Raw genomic sequence first — 16,076 nt, 5'->3', positions numbered from 1 at the left:
ATGGGCCAATGTCCTAGCTCTATCTTCTTTTAAAAATAGAGAGGTAACACACACTCTCCTCTGCACCTTGCTTGCTCCTGGGTCTCAAATGTTTCCATGTGTCTAGACAATATCCTCATTCTTTTCTAAAGCTACACATTTTCTGCTTTGTGGCTGCATTGCAGTTTTTTTCATCTCCCTTTGATGGATGTTTTGGTGATGACTGAAACGAGTTGATACTTACTAAAGGGATACAGCAAGTGTGGTGTGTGCATACAGTGGAGGATTATTCAGCCTCAAGAAAGAAGAAACTTCCCGCCCTAAAAGAAGGAACTCTTACCATTTACAGCAACGTGGGTGGACCTGGAATAAACTATGCTACATGGGGAGCTATTCAATGAGTATAAAGTTACAGTTATACAAAATGAATAAGTCCTACAGATTTGTTGTACAACATAGTTCCTACAGTTTACCGGACTGTGTACTTAAAAATTTAAGAGGGTAGATCATGTGTTAAGCATTCTTAACCACACAGACACGCAAAAGAGCAAAGGGACACAAGGAATCTTTTGGAGGTGATGGATATATTTATTACTGTGATTGTGGTGACGGTATGATAGGTGTATATGCATAGGTCCAAACTCATCAAATTGCATACATTAAATATACACATTTTCTATATATCAAATATGCCTCATTAAAGCCATAAAAATAATTTTAATACTTCTACTTATTATTAGGTAGACACTATGAGGTAAATACTACCTACTCTACTGTCAATGTTGTTAGTTTCTTTGCTATGACATCTTTCATTTGGTGGTTTCTCCTAAATAGCTATCATTCTGCCTTCCCACATGATATAAAACACTCACAAACCAAAGCACTGAGCTTGGGGCACCTCAAAAGAAACACACTACAAATTCTAAGATATCAGTACAGAAGCAAAGATCCATCACTACTTATTTTATCGATTATTGGAGAACAAAAATTTAAGGTGTTGGCTATTGAGCTGAGAGAACAATGGTCTACTTGAGTCCACCGTCTAACCAGGTAGAGAAAAACAAGCACAGAATGAAACCAGGTCAGGATTATAGGCAAGACTCTATTGAGAATGGCTGCTGACCTTGCCAGGGTATTTTCCGGATGCTGAAATGGGACAGTGTAGTCTGCTGTACTACAGTGATTGAGGTGCTTATCATTCCAGAAACTACTTCATTGGCTGTCGGTTTACTCTTCAGAATGTGCCCGATCAAGTGCTAACAGTCAAGTTTCTCATTTCCTAAACATCTTTTTAAATTTCAGTTAGATCGAAATTATAGTCTGTAACTGAGAAATGCAAGTAAGAGTGAGGGGTTAATTTATTTTAAGTACATTTATCATGAAATATCAATGTGTACAATTTCAAACACTTATAAATAGTGCAATTTATAGAAAACTAATGTCATCTGAAAAGGATTTGAACAGTGATTTTCACAATATTTACAATGAACTTAACCTACCTCTGTAGAAACATGTTTAAAAGTACCTTGCCACAAACTTGTAATGTCATAGTACCTTTATATAATATGAATGTCACTGAAGTGGCAGCTGTATCAATAAAACCTAGCAGAGTCAACAGTTGAGAAACAGCACAATGAGAACTGCAAATCCAAGTTAGCATTAATTCCAAACAAACCAAAGCCTTTTATATTAACATATAAATATTTTTTTCATTTTCAGCACTGATTGAATAAAATAATTAGTAGACAGTATATTCTTGCTTGTAGTAAACAGCAATGAACTTGAAAACATCTTTAAAATAGACATTTACAATGCTAGATTAGGCACACAAAATAATAAACATTTTGAGAAATTCCTGGTTTCATTGGAAGCCATTTCTACTAGTAAACCTTTTTTCATTGTCATGACAATAAGCAGAGGTAATTCTGTCATCCTAAATAGAAATCATAATTGCTTATCAGCAATTAATAACATATTTGGATGGCAAGTGACCTTGGCTTTATTCATTCCTAAGGGTTTTTTCTTAACTTTTAAAATTTTTTGACCTCCCCTCTAAAGGATCTCAAATATGTTTAAAATTATGTCAGTGGAAAATAACTTTATATGAACTAGTACTTGTGTTTGAGAAGAATATTTACTGTAGTATTCTATAGTTTTTTTCCCCCTTTAGCATATATCCAGCTAAAAATATTGAATAAAAATGTAAGGTATAAGAAATGTAGTTGAAGTCACAATAAAAAATATTTTCTTTTATTGACATAGAACATATACTTTAAATTTTAAATGTTGGCTCTTTAAGAAAAAGTTTCTCCTGGTAAATAATATGTATAACCGTTGCCCAAAACATATACAGCTGTTTTCCCCAAAATATTTATACACATAGTGGTCCACTTAAGACCAGCCCCATTATAATCTACTGAATACAATGTGCTCTTAATTTATAAATGGGCTACCTTCAGTATATAAAATATATAGGCATGTATGTAATACATACAAAGTAAGAAATATAAAAAGAAAACAAAAGTGTTCTTTCCTATAAGATCCAGACACAAATTCAGTGTAATTAGTGAGACCATGTAAAATGTATTCTTAATTTATAAATGGGTTACCCTCAGTATATAAAATATATAGGCATGTACATTATATATATAAAGTAAAAAATATAAAAAGGATAGATGGGGGAAAAAAAGGAAAAAGTATCTTTCTCTATAAGACCCAGATAGCAATTCAGTGTAATTAGTGAGACCATGTAAAATGTCTGAAGAACTTCAGTTTTGGCAAATACTTTTCAGAAAAAGAGCTAAGCTAGGAGAGTACTAAATTTCCGTTTTTAGAATTTAGTAGAGGAGTCCATTGAAACATTCAGTGAAGATGCTTTGGTCTCCCTTCTATGCAGAAAAAAGGACGTTTGGGGGTCTGCTAAACGGAAACCCAAAGTCGCTCATTTCAGCCAGTTAGTGATAAGCCCTTGAGCAAGTGTGTGTCGTGCAGAGAATCAAATCCTGGCCCATCAGCCTCTGACTGTGCTTGAGGAGAGCTGTTGATGGACAGGATGTGGATTCTTCCTAGATCTTAGAGGAAACGGGGCAGGAAGTGATGGCAAAGGAGGGCTCAGCTCCCAAGGTGGCTGTCCAATCTTAACGGCTGGTTAAAAAACACACCAAATGTTTCTATAGCATTCTTTCTGCTGCATTTTCTTTATTTCAAGCCACAGGCCTACTTCAAGCGTCATGCAGCAAGTACTTATAAATAAAATCAAAGTCTATGAATAGTGTCATCACATTAGAGACTGAATCGCTGGAGTCTCTTGTTAGATAAAGAGCTCACACTGCCTGACCAGGCGGTGGTGCAATGGATAGAGCGTCGGACTGGGATGCAGAAGACCCAGGTTCGAGACCCCGAGGTCACCAGCTTGAGCGAGGGCTCATCTGCTTTGAGCAAAAGCTCACCAGCTTGAGCCCAACGTCCCTGGCTCGAGCAATTATTTATAGGACACCTAAAATAGGGGACAAAAACCATATATGTCAATAACAGCATACACATAATTTAAGAGTTAAAGCAATGAAGACTATTTAATCATTTTCAGAGTTAGAAATTTTATATGGTTTCTAAATATTGCTTCACAGTTAAAAACGCAACAAATAGAACAGCCAATCCCAAAATTAGCACATATTAACACTATTGCTAATTGTTTACCAAAGCAAACGATCCTGATCCTGCTGTTCTCAAATCTCAGCATAGTTAGCAACAGAGAACACAAAGATGGTAACCATATCCATTTTGGAAGCCTAGGTATTTGGAAACCTAATGTATCCTTCATCTTAGAGATATGCTACATGTCTCAATTTCCAAAGAGACAGGGCCTTTACCAAATAGGAAACAGAGGGGGGAAAATTCAATGAAAATATTTAGCTGCACTCTTTCTTTCCTTTTCCAGATAATCATCATGCAGTTAAAACAAAAACAACAACAAAAACAAAAAACAACCCCCCAAAAAAACCCTCAGGCTACTGAAAAAAAAAATAACAGAAATTTCCCCCAAACAGCATATACATTTCTTTACAAATTTAAATTACTATTCTTCTGGGGAATATTTGGACCCTTCCACGAAGAAAATAGGTATCTGCTAATTTCCTATAGATTTATATATACAGAAACTCTTTGTAAAAATGTAAAGCATTAATACCCACATAAAGTATTCTTATGGAAGCAGAGGATTTGAACAAAATATGAAGAATACAGTAAAAGGTAATTTAGTTTTAAATTCTCATGCAAGTTACCCATGCTTTATCATTAATAAAAAGATAACCTAATGTTCTGCTGATACAAATAATTTTTATTCCATATTTATATATAGCACCAAATGGATGCTGGCAAACTGAACTAAGGCTTGTCAGATTTCTACAAACAGATGTTTGCCCCGTATCAGTAAAGTTTAAAGTTTACATTTGAAACCCAGGTCATCATTTAATTAATTAAGAGAAATAATTGAACTGTTTCCCAAATCACGAAGACTTTAAAAACGTTTCAATTTCTTGGCAACATATGGAACAAGTTATTTCCATTAAACCGATAATTTGAAGAAAAATTGAGCTATTATTGGGAACAGCTTCCAAAATGATTATTATATTTAAATTAATATGTTATGCAACGTATGCCATCACATGCTGAGCGATTTTACTTTCATAAGACTATTCAGTAGAAGTTAAGGGGCAAAAATAATAGTCCAGCTTCCTTTTTTAATTAATAGTTCAGTTTTGGTAATTCAACCACAATTTACGTAATCATTTTACAAACTTCAGTTCATAGAATGTATTCTTTTAAGTAAAGCAAAAGGGACTAAAAATTTCCCCTTGTTTTAGAGTTTTACAGAAATTCTGCTAACATACTCTGGCCAAAGCTCTAACCAGAATTAAGTTCTTAAGCCATTCATAACAAATTTTGGTAGTCTGAGAAAACATCTTCTGTACATTTGAAAGCCAGTATAATTAATGTCAAAAATTATACTTGAACATGCATCTATCACTCTGAAGGTCCTGTCATTCAGCATTAACAGTAGTATTTTCACTTTTGCTCAGAGCTGTAGTTGACAGCAGAATGTAGCCCCTCAAAGAAATTATATCTACTAAAAACAAAAGAGCTTAAACAGAGCCACAGTTCTTAATTCTGACTGTCACAAAAGATTAATTAATTAGACCTTTAATGGATTACCCAGGTTCCTAAGCACAGGAAGAATAAAAAACACTGAAAACTTTTTGCTGCATTACATACAAGTACATTAATGCTAACTAATAAAATTGTCTAATTTAAAGAGCAACTGACCTGAGATGTACCTTGCTCCGATTAACATTACCATGCTACTCATTACAAAAAAGCCCAAGGGCAGACTACAGAAGAGACTAGGGTCACCTGTGGCCATCCAAGTAGAAGAGATTCCAGTCAAGCAAACCAAAAGAGAGACACATAATTACAATATTTGTGTTAAGAATCACATGATAGCAAAACAAAATAAGTTATAATAATAGTATATTCATAAAAGCTAGCAAAGAGTTATTTCAAATCAAAATATAATCAATATTGAAGGCGTATGACAATTAACAAACAATACAGATAGCATGCCACAAGTAGCCAAGAACATAATGCATATAGAGACTGCACACCTTCCACTGGCAAAGCCAAAGGAAGCTGATGGAGGACTTTTTTGGGAGGCTGTCAATTTTAGTTTTCTTGATTAACCCCCCACCCACCCTCAAAGACATAAAATAAGCAATCCAATTCCTCCCAAATTTAAATTATAGATCCTTTGGCTATCAGAAGTTATATGAGCCTACTAAAAGTAAATTTCAAAGCCAACTGGTTTCATTTTCTTTTTTAAAATAGAATTATCTGTATAAGAAAATGCACTTGACTATTAAATTACTCTAATTTGAAAATTAAATTGTATTAATCTACATTCTAAAATATTGCCTGAGGACATGGTTGTTTTGATGTTTTCTAATGGAGTCTCAGAATAAAAAATTAAAAGAAAAAGGACATTAAGCTTATTTAGGAGAAAAAAACCCAAAAGCTTCAAGTAGGAACACCCAGGACTAAAAAATACAGATTAGCCCTGCCGGGTAGCTCAGTTGGTTAGAGTGTCGTCTAATCCGCCAAGGTTGCAGGCACGATGCCCAGCCAGGGCACATACAGGAACTGACCGATGAATGCATAAATAAGTGAAATAACAAATCAATGTTTCTGTCTCTCTCAAATCAATTTAAAAAATTAAAAATACAGATCATACTGATCTGTTGTACTGGATTGTTCCAGAAGCTTCTTCTAAAAGTCAGATACATTAAAAATTATTTTAGGAGGTGGAGGCAAGAAAAAGTAGTGCTAGCCTGACCAGGTGGTGGCACAGTAGATAGAGCATTGGACTGGGACACAAAGGACCCAGGTTCGAAACCCCGAGGTCGCCGGCTGGAGCATGGGCTCATCTGGATTGAGCGTGGGCTCACCAGCTCGAGGGCAGGCTCATCAGCTTGAGTGAGTGGTTGCTGGCTTGAGTGTGGGATCACAGACATGATCCCATGGTCGCTGGCTTGAGCCCAAAGGTTGCTGGCTTGAGCAAGGGGTCACTTGCTCTGCTGCAGCCCCCCGGGTCAAGGCACATATGAGAAAGCAATTAATGAACAACTAAGGTGCTGCAACAAAGAATTGATACTTCTCATCTTTCTCCCTTCCTGTTTTCCTGTACCTATTTGTCCCTCTTCCTGTCTCTCTGTCTCTGTCACAAAACAAACAAACAAACAAACAAAAAACAAAAAAAAAACAAAAAAAAAGGAAAAGAAAAAGTGGTTCTATACCCACTTTGGGGTTGGAAGGTCAGTTGTATTTCATTTATAAGCTCTTCTTCAGCAAAGTATATATTTCAATATACTATTGGCCATTGTTCCATTCCAAATCTTGCATTTAGCAAATAATTAAAATATTATGCTATATTATAGGCCTGTTTAAGGCTGTTTAAAAGCACAGGCTTATTAAAGAAAGCTTAAGGCTGTTTATAACTAAATGGTTTATTTAAGCTGAATACTTTCCTACCTAAATGATTTAAAAAATAGTCCTCTGTTTTGTCCTGAAAGCCATTCCTAATCTATTATGATACTTCTAATTTAGTATGCTTGGTACATTTCTTCCTCTCTTATTCCAATAAAATCCCATAACATACACTGGCTAAGAACTTCAAATCAGCTTAGGAAGTAGTAAAATATATTCTGAAGTGAACATAGCTTTTGGTTGGTTCAGGTCATGAAGACGGCCCCCCAAAAAGGTAAAGTAAGACATTAAGAGAAACAAAACCCACAAAGGCTATAGCTGATTTTTTTCGTTAAGCAGAAACTAGAAAAATAGAAGAAACTAGAAATAATTTTACTTTTATAAAACTAAGCTATAAATCAAAGTACTAGGAATAAACCAATTAGCAAAGATATGGGAGTGTGTGTGTATATATATATATATTTATATATATATATTAAATTACTAGGGGTAACCAATCAAAGTATTAGGAATAAACCAATTAGCAAAGACATGGGAGTAATATATATATATCAACTTCATAATTTACATTTTATGTTTACAATTTTAAAATATTTTCAAAATGTTAGAAACTCTGGATCTATGATAATGCTTTTCTTCAGAGCAACTTTGCTAAGTATATATGGTCAGACACTTAAATAAGCTATTTAATATACTAAGACAAAGTGGCAGTAATAATGAAGACATAGTTACCACTTTCCGAAGCCTCAGTTGTAACCCAACCCATTGACTTCATCACAGCTTTCTTCCAGGTAGAATAACGAATTTCACTTTCTAGAAATAGAACATGGGAAAAACACACATGAAAGGCAGGTTACTGATATGTTCTAAGCACCATAGCTATGGTCACTAAACATTCTTGACAAATTGTTACACATATTGAACTGATGGGGGGCTTTACAAGAATTCAGATTTGGTAGAGTATGTTTGCTTAGTGATAGCCAATGGCTGGGAGAGAAGCTTGTTCGGAAGTCGGAGGGGAAAGTCAGCATGGTCCAAAGGGTGATGGAGAAGGGGAGACAGGATGTCTGCTAAGACCAGGCCATTTGCAAGCACGTGGTGATGAATTAGAAAGGGGAATCTCTTTGCCTGACTGGTGGTGGCACAGTGGATAGAGCATCAACCTGAATGCTTAGGTCCCAGGTTCAAAACTCCAAGGTCACCGACTTGAGCACGGGCTCATCTGGCTTGAGCACGGGGTCGCCAGCCTGAGTGTGGGATCATAGACATAATCTCATGGTCACTAGACTGAGCCTGGAGGTTGCTGGCTTGAGGCCAAGGTCACTGGCTTGAGCAAGGAATCACTGGCTGGGCTGACGTCCCCCAGTCAAGGCAAGTATGAGAAGCAATCAATGAACACCTAAAGTGCTTCAACTACAAGTTGATGCTTCTCATCTTTCTTCCTTCCTGTCTTTCTCTCTCTCTCAAAAAAAGAGGGGGGAATCTCATTTAATCTGATTTCTCTTTTTTATGGGGTAGTGTAGTGAGTATTTGGGATACAAGGAGGGTATGCTATAATGTGGAAAGACTAGAAAGAGAATTATTTTTGGTCCATTCAAAGGATTTAACAAGTATTGATTTCTTTTTTCTTTTTTTTTCTTTTTGTATTTTTCTGAAGCTGGAAACGGAGAGAGACAGTCAGACAGACTCCCGCATGCGCCCGACCGGGATCCACCTGGCACGCCCACCAGGGGCGATGCTCTGCCCACCAGGGGGCGATGCTCTGCCCCTCCAGGGCGTTGCTCTGCCGCGACCAGAGCCACTCTAGCGCCTGGGGCAGAGGCCAAGGAGCCATCCCCAGCGCCTGGGCCATCTTTGCTCCAATGGAGCCTTGGCTGTGGGAGGGGAAGAGAGAGACAGAGAGGAAGGAGGGGGTGGGGGGTGGAGAAGCAAATGGGCGCTTCTCCTATGTGCCCTGGCCGGGAATCGAACCTGGGTCCCCCGCACGCCAGGCCAACACTCTACTGCTGAGCCAACCGGCCCGGGCCAAGTATTGATTTCTTACAAGATTCAACCTGCATTCCCAGGAGACAGGATTTCTTTAAGGTGGAAATCCACAATGAGAGGACGAAAGAAAACTGGGCACTGGTGCATTCACACATGCACACTGCACTCCTAACAAGAGGCAGCATGCAGGATGCCGCCCTGCTTTCAGGCCCGCCAGCCTTTCGCAGCACCTGGAGGCTGCACTCCCGCGAGACGCTGCTCAGACAGCACTCACTTCAGGGAGCCTTCCGCTGCCTCGCTTCGGGCCTGCCCCCAGCTTCCCACAGCACCTCACACACACCGCAGGCTATCAGCCGCCACAGGGGGTCTGCATGGTTTTGCTGACCTCTCCCAGGACACCCGAGTCTCCTGAGGGACAAGGACTCGCTCTTTATTCCTCTCTCTATTCCCATGTAAGGACAGTTTCTGGCCTGTGGTCAGCTCTAAACAAATGTTTGTTGTAAGAATGAACTATCTACATCTAGGTGCCCATTCCTGTGTGTGTGTGTGTGTGTGTGTGTGTGTGTGTGTGTGTGTGTGTGCATGCACGCATGCGCATGTGTTTTGTGAGGAGAGAAGGAGGCTGGCAAAGGGAAAGATGTCGACATACCTGATCAACTCGGGACTAAGGCCTTAAAAACCACAAAGACGGTTCTCCTCAGGAGACAGTAATCCTTAACTCTGTGCACAAAACTTCCTTGATTTAGAGTCAGATTAGCATCTCAAGACTATATACTTGCTGTGACCATTATTTGCTTATTAAAAAGTTGATTTGTTTTTTTGCCGTGGTCAGGTTGCTCAATTGATTAGTGTATCATTTCCATATGCCAAGGTCGTGGGTTTGATTCTCAGGGCACACGCAAGAGTCAACCAATGAATGCATCAAGAAGTGGAACAAATCAATATTTCTGTCTCTCTCTCTCTCCCAAATCAATCAATAAAAAATTTTTAAATTGATTTTTTTCAGAAATAGAAAAGATTTTGAACTTCATATTTGAACTTCATCTTCATTAGCTATTAGAGAAATGCAAATCAAAACTATAATGAGATACTACCTTACACCTGTTAGATTAGCTATTATCAACAAGACAGGTAATAACAAATGTTGGAGTGGCTGTGGAGAAAAAGGAACCCTCATCCACTGTTGGTGGGAATGTAAAGTAATACAACCATTATGGAAGAAAGTATGGTGGTTCCTCAAAAAATTAAAAATAGAGTTACCATATGACCCAGCAATCCCTCTACTGGGTATATACCCCCCCAAAACTCAAAAACACTGGTATGTAAAGACACATGCAGCCCCATGTTCATTACAGCATTGTTCACAGTGGCCAAGACATGGACACAACCAAAAAACCCTTCAATAGATGATTGGATAAAGAAGATGTGGTACATATACACTATGGAATACTACTGATAGACCTTGATAACATTATACTGAGTGAAATAAGTAAATCAGAAAAAACTAGGAACTATATGATTCCATACATAGGTGGGACATAAAAATGAAACTCAGGGACATGGACAAGAGTGGGGTGGTTACGGGGAAGGGGGAGGCGAGGGAGGAAGGGGGGGAGGGGTGGAGCACAAAGAAAACCAGATAGAAGGTGACAGAAGACTATATGACTTTGGGTGATGGGTATGCAACATAATCAAATGTCAGAATAAGCTGGAGATGTTTTCTCTGAACCTATGTACCCTGATTTATCAATGTCACCCCATTCAAATTAATAATTAAAAAAACAAAACTAAACAAAACAAAAAAAAGAAAAAATTTTGAAGTTCATATTTTATCCAATATATAAAAGTGAAAACTTATTTACAGACAGAATATCAGAGTTTGAAACATGTTTCTACATTAAGGTACATGCTGAAGTGCAGGGGTCCCCAAACCTTTTACACAGGGGGCCAGTTCACTGTCCCTCAGACCGTTGGAGGGCCGGATTATAAAAAAAACTATGAACAAATCCCTATGCACACTGCACATATCTTATTTTAAAGTAAAAAAACAAAATGGGAACAAATACAATATTTAAAATAAAGAACAAGTAAATTTAAATCAACAAACTGACCAGTATTTCAATGGGAACTATGCTCCTCTCACTGACCACCAATAAAAGAGGTGCCCCTTCCAGAAGTGCGGCGGGGGCAGATAAATGGCCTCAGCGGGCCGCATGCGGCCCTGCGGGCCGGGCCGTAGTTTGGGGACCCCTGCCGTAGTGTCTGACTATAAAACCATTAGTATTACAATGCATTCTTTTGTATATGGAAAAGAACGAATTAAATTAATAAGCACTGGCACAGTCTTCCAGAAACTTAAAAATGCATTTGAAGCTTATTTCTGAATAGCTCAAAATTCATTCCGATGCTATTTCAAGCATAGGTTTTTAGAAGTTATAAAACCAAATTTAATATATATAAAAACCTTATTTTTATACTCACATTTGTTTCAATTAGAGTAGCATTCCCTACACTATTTTAATAAAGGTGTCGGTGAGACCTTTGGCCTTAGTTTAGTTAGGAAGTGAATAAGACATTTAATCCTCATTTATTTAAACTGTTGCTGCTTTTGTCTGGCTGTTTTGTCTGCTGAGCTTAAAAATTAGCAGAATGTCCCTTAGCGCAGCTAATCATGTCCTAAAACTGAGCCACTGGCACCAAAGATGATCCTGGGTAGACATTAGGGGTGGGTGGCTGCTACATCGTCCTTCTCCCTTTAAAAAAAGGCTATTCGAACAAGCTAGAACTGACAGTGTGGCAGTGTTATCCTTCTACACAAAAGGACTGGAGAAGTGTGAACTGTAAAAATGCAATTCTAGAAGACCCTTTTACAAGGAGTGATTTCTCTCATCCAAACTAAGTGCAGCCCAACATGCTTAAGAGCCAAACCTGAAACAGTACAGCTTGCTGCTGTACTCAGTTCCTTAGCTTATGAATAACCAGAAAGGCAAGCTCTCTCTCACTGAGCCTGTGTTCACAGTATATCATGAAAGGTTTCAATCTTTAAAATGTACCCTCGCCTGACCTGTGGTGGCGCAGTGGATAAAGCGTCGACCTGGAAATGCTGAGGTCATGGGTTCGAAACCCTGGGCTTGCCTGGTCAAGGCACATATGGGAGTTGATGCTTCCAGCTCCTTCCCTCTTCTCTCTCTCTGTCTCTCTCCCTCTCTGTCTCTCTCTCTCCTCTCTAAAAATGAATAAATAAAATTAAAAAAAATGTACCCTCAGCATTGATCTGAGGTTCGAAGCGCTCCATCGTGACGGCTGACAGATCATCGGGCTCCAGACTCCACACGCCAACTCCTTCTGCAGCCCCCGCTGCCATGGCGGCTCCCAGGGCAGTTGTTTCCGGCATGGAGGGTTTCACTGAGAGGGGAGAGGCACATCAACAACGGTGTATTTATTTAGTTAGTTATTTTTTATGTATGTCTAAAAAACCAGTTCTTCCAAAAGATGCTTTAGTCTGAGAAGGTAAAGGTAAGAAGGTTTACTAACCTACTGGGATATAGAGAATGTCTGCTTGTAGCTGCATAAGAATTTTGTTGTTGGTCATGCCCCCGTCTACCTGCAGGTGACTGAGTGGGATTCCACAGTCGCGGTTCATGGCATCCAAAATCTTAAATAAACCAACGCAATGAACATAATTAAACTACTTCATAGTAACATCCCTGCAGATGGCCCTCTTTGGTCTGGTCACAATCAACCTTCTCTCTCTCTACACCTCTGTACTCACCCTGATATCCTGCCAAACCAAACCATTCTATTTTCTACTCGGCTTTCCCACCTTGATGCCTGCTAGTGCTACTTCATTTGCCTAATATGTGCCACTGAACATCTACCCCAACCATAAAGCTCCCAGTGCGTGGCAGATGACAGGAGCTCGGAGGGTCATGTGAGTCTGACCTGTGGTGGCGCAGGATAAAGCGCGGACCTGGAACGCTGAGGTTGCCCCGGGCTCGCCCGGTCAAGGCACATATGAGAAGCAACTACCATGAGTTGATGCTTCCCGCTCCTCCCCTCCCCCACTTCTCTCTCTCACCTCTCTCTAAAGTCAATAAATAAAATCTTAAAAAAAAGAAGGTAATGCGAGCCGGGAAAAGAACAAAAACTTATATTTATTAGATTAGTGTTTAGGCAGGTTTAATTTTTAAAAAGTATTTAATAAATTCATTAAGTATTCAATCAATTTCTGATACTCATAAGTAATTTGTTAAGAATGATAAAAGCCAATGAGGTATAAAATAATAAGTCCATATTTATTACCTCTCGAGTTTGGAAACAAACAGCTTCTAATGCAGCAAAAGCAATATGGCATTTGTTGGTGAACTGAGTGAGCCCACAGATGATCCTAAAAATACAAAGATTTTTAAGGTCAGGGTGATAGGAAATGAGTCATCAGTCTGAAATGTTTTAAATATAGAAAAGTTGTATTTGGTAGATAGAAATGTGCAGGGGGGAAAATAGACATTAAAAAAACAAACAAAAGTGGAAATAAACATTAAGTAGTATAGAAAGCTCTTGTGGTCCAAAATCCTGCATCCATGTATGAAAAAGTTCATGATCATCCCTGGCCAGTTGACTCAGTGGACAAAGTGTCGTCCTGGTGCACCAAGGTCACGTGTTTGATCCCCAGTCAAGGCACGGATGAGAAGCAATCAATGAGAACATAACTAAATGGAACAACAAAGTGGAACAGCGAGTTGATGCTTCTCTCCCTCCCTCCCCCCAATCAATGGGAAAAGTAAGGGAAAAAAAAGAAAGAAAAAGGTCATGATCCAACAGAATAGATGACAAAAATATAAAACCAGATAAATCAGCATTGATCTAGACAATGTCCTTTTGATACATAACTTGCAGATGTCTTGAAGATAAAAGATAACACTAACATGAGTATGGACATGGCTTATTGTTAGATGACTTATAACTTCTGGGAGATTAAAGGTTAACAAATTATACTCTTCAAATTAAAAAGGTTTCCTCAACACTTTAAAAGTATTTGAAAATAGATAGGAAACTACTGATTAATAAGTTATTAGACCCATAAAAGCATAACTTATTTTTAATTCTTACCCTCTTGCACTGGGCTCCCAGTAAGGTGCATATAACCCTGAAAATGCTGGGACGAAATAGCAGCCATAAGAAGTACCTACTTCTTTAGCAAGTTTTTCTAACATTAAAAAAAAGAAAAACAAAAACAAAAATCATTCTATATCCACTTATTTTAGTCAATAAATACATCTATTTTTTTTAAAAATTAGGATGAGGCTTTTGGTTTCTTATGCATTAGTACAACAAAATGTTCCTGAGCATGGCACTGTGCTAGGAGTAACCAAAATAAATTGCCCCACATTGAATACCACCACTAACATGTAACCCAGCCCCCAAAATAAAGGGACTGGATTAGTTTCGTTGAGCTATTTTAACTCATTTCCACTGTTTTTAAGGTGGCTGACTAAAAGATGAAGAAGTCGCCTCCAGTGCATTCCTACTCAGAAATGTGTTCCTCATTATCTTACCTTCGGGCAAAATTAAACAAGTTAGATGAAAAAGTGGATGGGTGAGTTCAAAATAATGATTCATAAACTGAAATAGCCATATTAGTACTTAAATTATAGGTGCTGGAGTTTTAATGCCCACTCTGATAAGATTTAAAGTTCTTTTTCATCAGATAAATTTAACTGGACTACTTCGCCTGAAGGTTCTGGCCATCTTTGGTGTTCAATTTTACACTTGGGTAATTTTTATGCCCTACCTTTCCAGTTTATTAATAACCACCACTAAATATATCAATTTGTTGTTTTATAAATCTTCACAAAGTAGTCTTTTACATATAAATCAAACTCATAATAGGGATCCATATAATTTAATGTCATGTATGGGGCAAGAGCATGAGTCCTAACAGACCGCAATGGTAAAATATTAAAACATTTTCAGTATTGATATTCTAAGCCTTTGTTAGAACTTACTCACCAATTTCATCTGAGGTTTTGATAATTCCAAGATTGTCTCTTAGCCAGCGAATAACAGCACCGGCTATAGCTACAGAACCCTATGGGAAAAAAAAGAATCCAAGAAAAATATATGTTACCACTATAAAAAGTTTTATTGCTCCAAAAATGTTTTATTGCTCATATTCTGTGTATGACACTACCAGATGAATAAAATTCAAAAGTTTCAGCTTTGGGACTTGTACAAATATAAACTAGGTCTAACACAAATGTAGTTTTATCTAGGTCATTATAGAAGTTCTTCATGAGACAGGGAAAAGAGAAGCTTTCAGCACACCCTTGGATCTATGTGTTGAGCAGTCTGCTTCTAGTACAAGTGTTCTATTTGTTGCTAAGCAACTGAGGTATATTAATCACCTAGAATACATTCCCATATTAACCACAAGATTATTGGGAGGGGCCACAGTAGAAGTTTTTTTCAAGTCTGTTTCTCATATTTAACAGTATATTAAATCAAAGAAGAACAGAAAAGTTGGCAAAGAAGATAACTATGGCCTGGCCTGTGGTGGCGCAGTGGATAAAGCATCAGCCTGGAACGCTGAGGTCACCAGTTAGAAACCCTGAGCTTGTCCCAGGTCAGGGTACATACGACAAGCAATCAATGAACGACTAAAGTGAAGCAACTATGAGTTGACACTTCTTGCTCATGACCCTCTGGGAAAGGTGCACACAACACACAAGCCTAATAGGTTGTACTCTAAGAAAGACAAAATAGAAACGAGAGGGTATAAAGAAGAATTAAATAATAACAGAAAAAAAGGAATAAATTATTTAAAAACTAGACAAATAGCCTGGAAAATGAAAGGCTAAGAAACAGGCTACGGGAAGATTGAATTAAAAATAATAAAGCCCTGGCTGGAGAGCGTGGTTGGTTAGAGCATTGTTCCGATACGCAAGGGCTGTGGGTTCGATCACTGGTCAGGGCGCATACAGGAACATATCGATGTTTCCTTCCCTCCCTCTCCCTTCTTCTCTCTCTAATATCAATCAATAAATTTTTAAAAACTTCTAAAAAATAAAATAAATTCT

At 38.1% G+C, this 16,076-nt stretch overlaps 1 protein-coding gene across 3 annotated transcripts in view; it reads right to left on the bottom strand.

The window, feature by feature from the left end:
• Positions 1-544: 544 nt before the first annotated feature.
• Positions 545-16,076, bottom strand: part of GK (glycerol kinase) — an 80,460-nt gene continuing 64,928 nt past the window's right edge. For 2 of the 3 annotated variants that reach the window (XM_066356008.1, XM_066356009.1), the window contains 8 exons: positions 15,010-15,088; positions 14,110-14,206; positions 13,303-13,387; positions 12,535-12,655; positions 12,262-12,405; positions 7,747-7,827; positions 5,302-5,388; positions 545-3,475 (listed from right to left, as the gene is read on the bottom strand). In XM_066356008.1, coding sequence (XP_066212105.1) covers positions 3,465-3,475; positions 5,302-5,388; positions 7,747-7,827; positions 12,262-12,405; positions 12,535-12,655; positions 13,303-13,387; positions 14,110-14,206; positions 15,010-15,088 — 705 coding nt within the window. In that variant the 3' untranslated portion in view covers positions 545-3,464. The remainder of the gene's footprint in view (positions 3,476-5,301; positions 5,389-7,746; positions 7,828-12,261; positions 12,406-12,534; positions 12,656-13,302; positions 13,388-14,109; positions 14,207-15,009; positions 15,089-16,076) is intronic. The other variant, XM_066356010.1, reaches the window with a different exon arrangement.

This window comes from Saccopteryx leptura, chromosome X (assembly GCF_036850995.1).
Source record: "Saccopteryx leptura isolate mSacLep1 chromosome X, mSacLep1_pri_phased_curated, whole genome shotgun sequence".
NCBI classification, from domain to species: Eukaryota; Metazoa; Chordata; class Mammalia; order Chiroptera; family Emballonuridae; genus Saccopteryx; species Saccopteryx leptura.
This window is presented reverse-complemented; position numbering and strand designations above follow the sequence as displayed.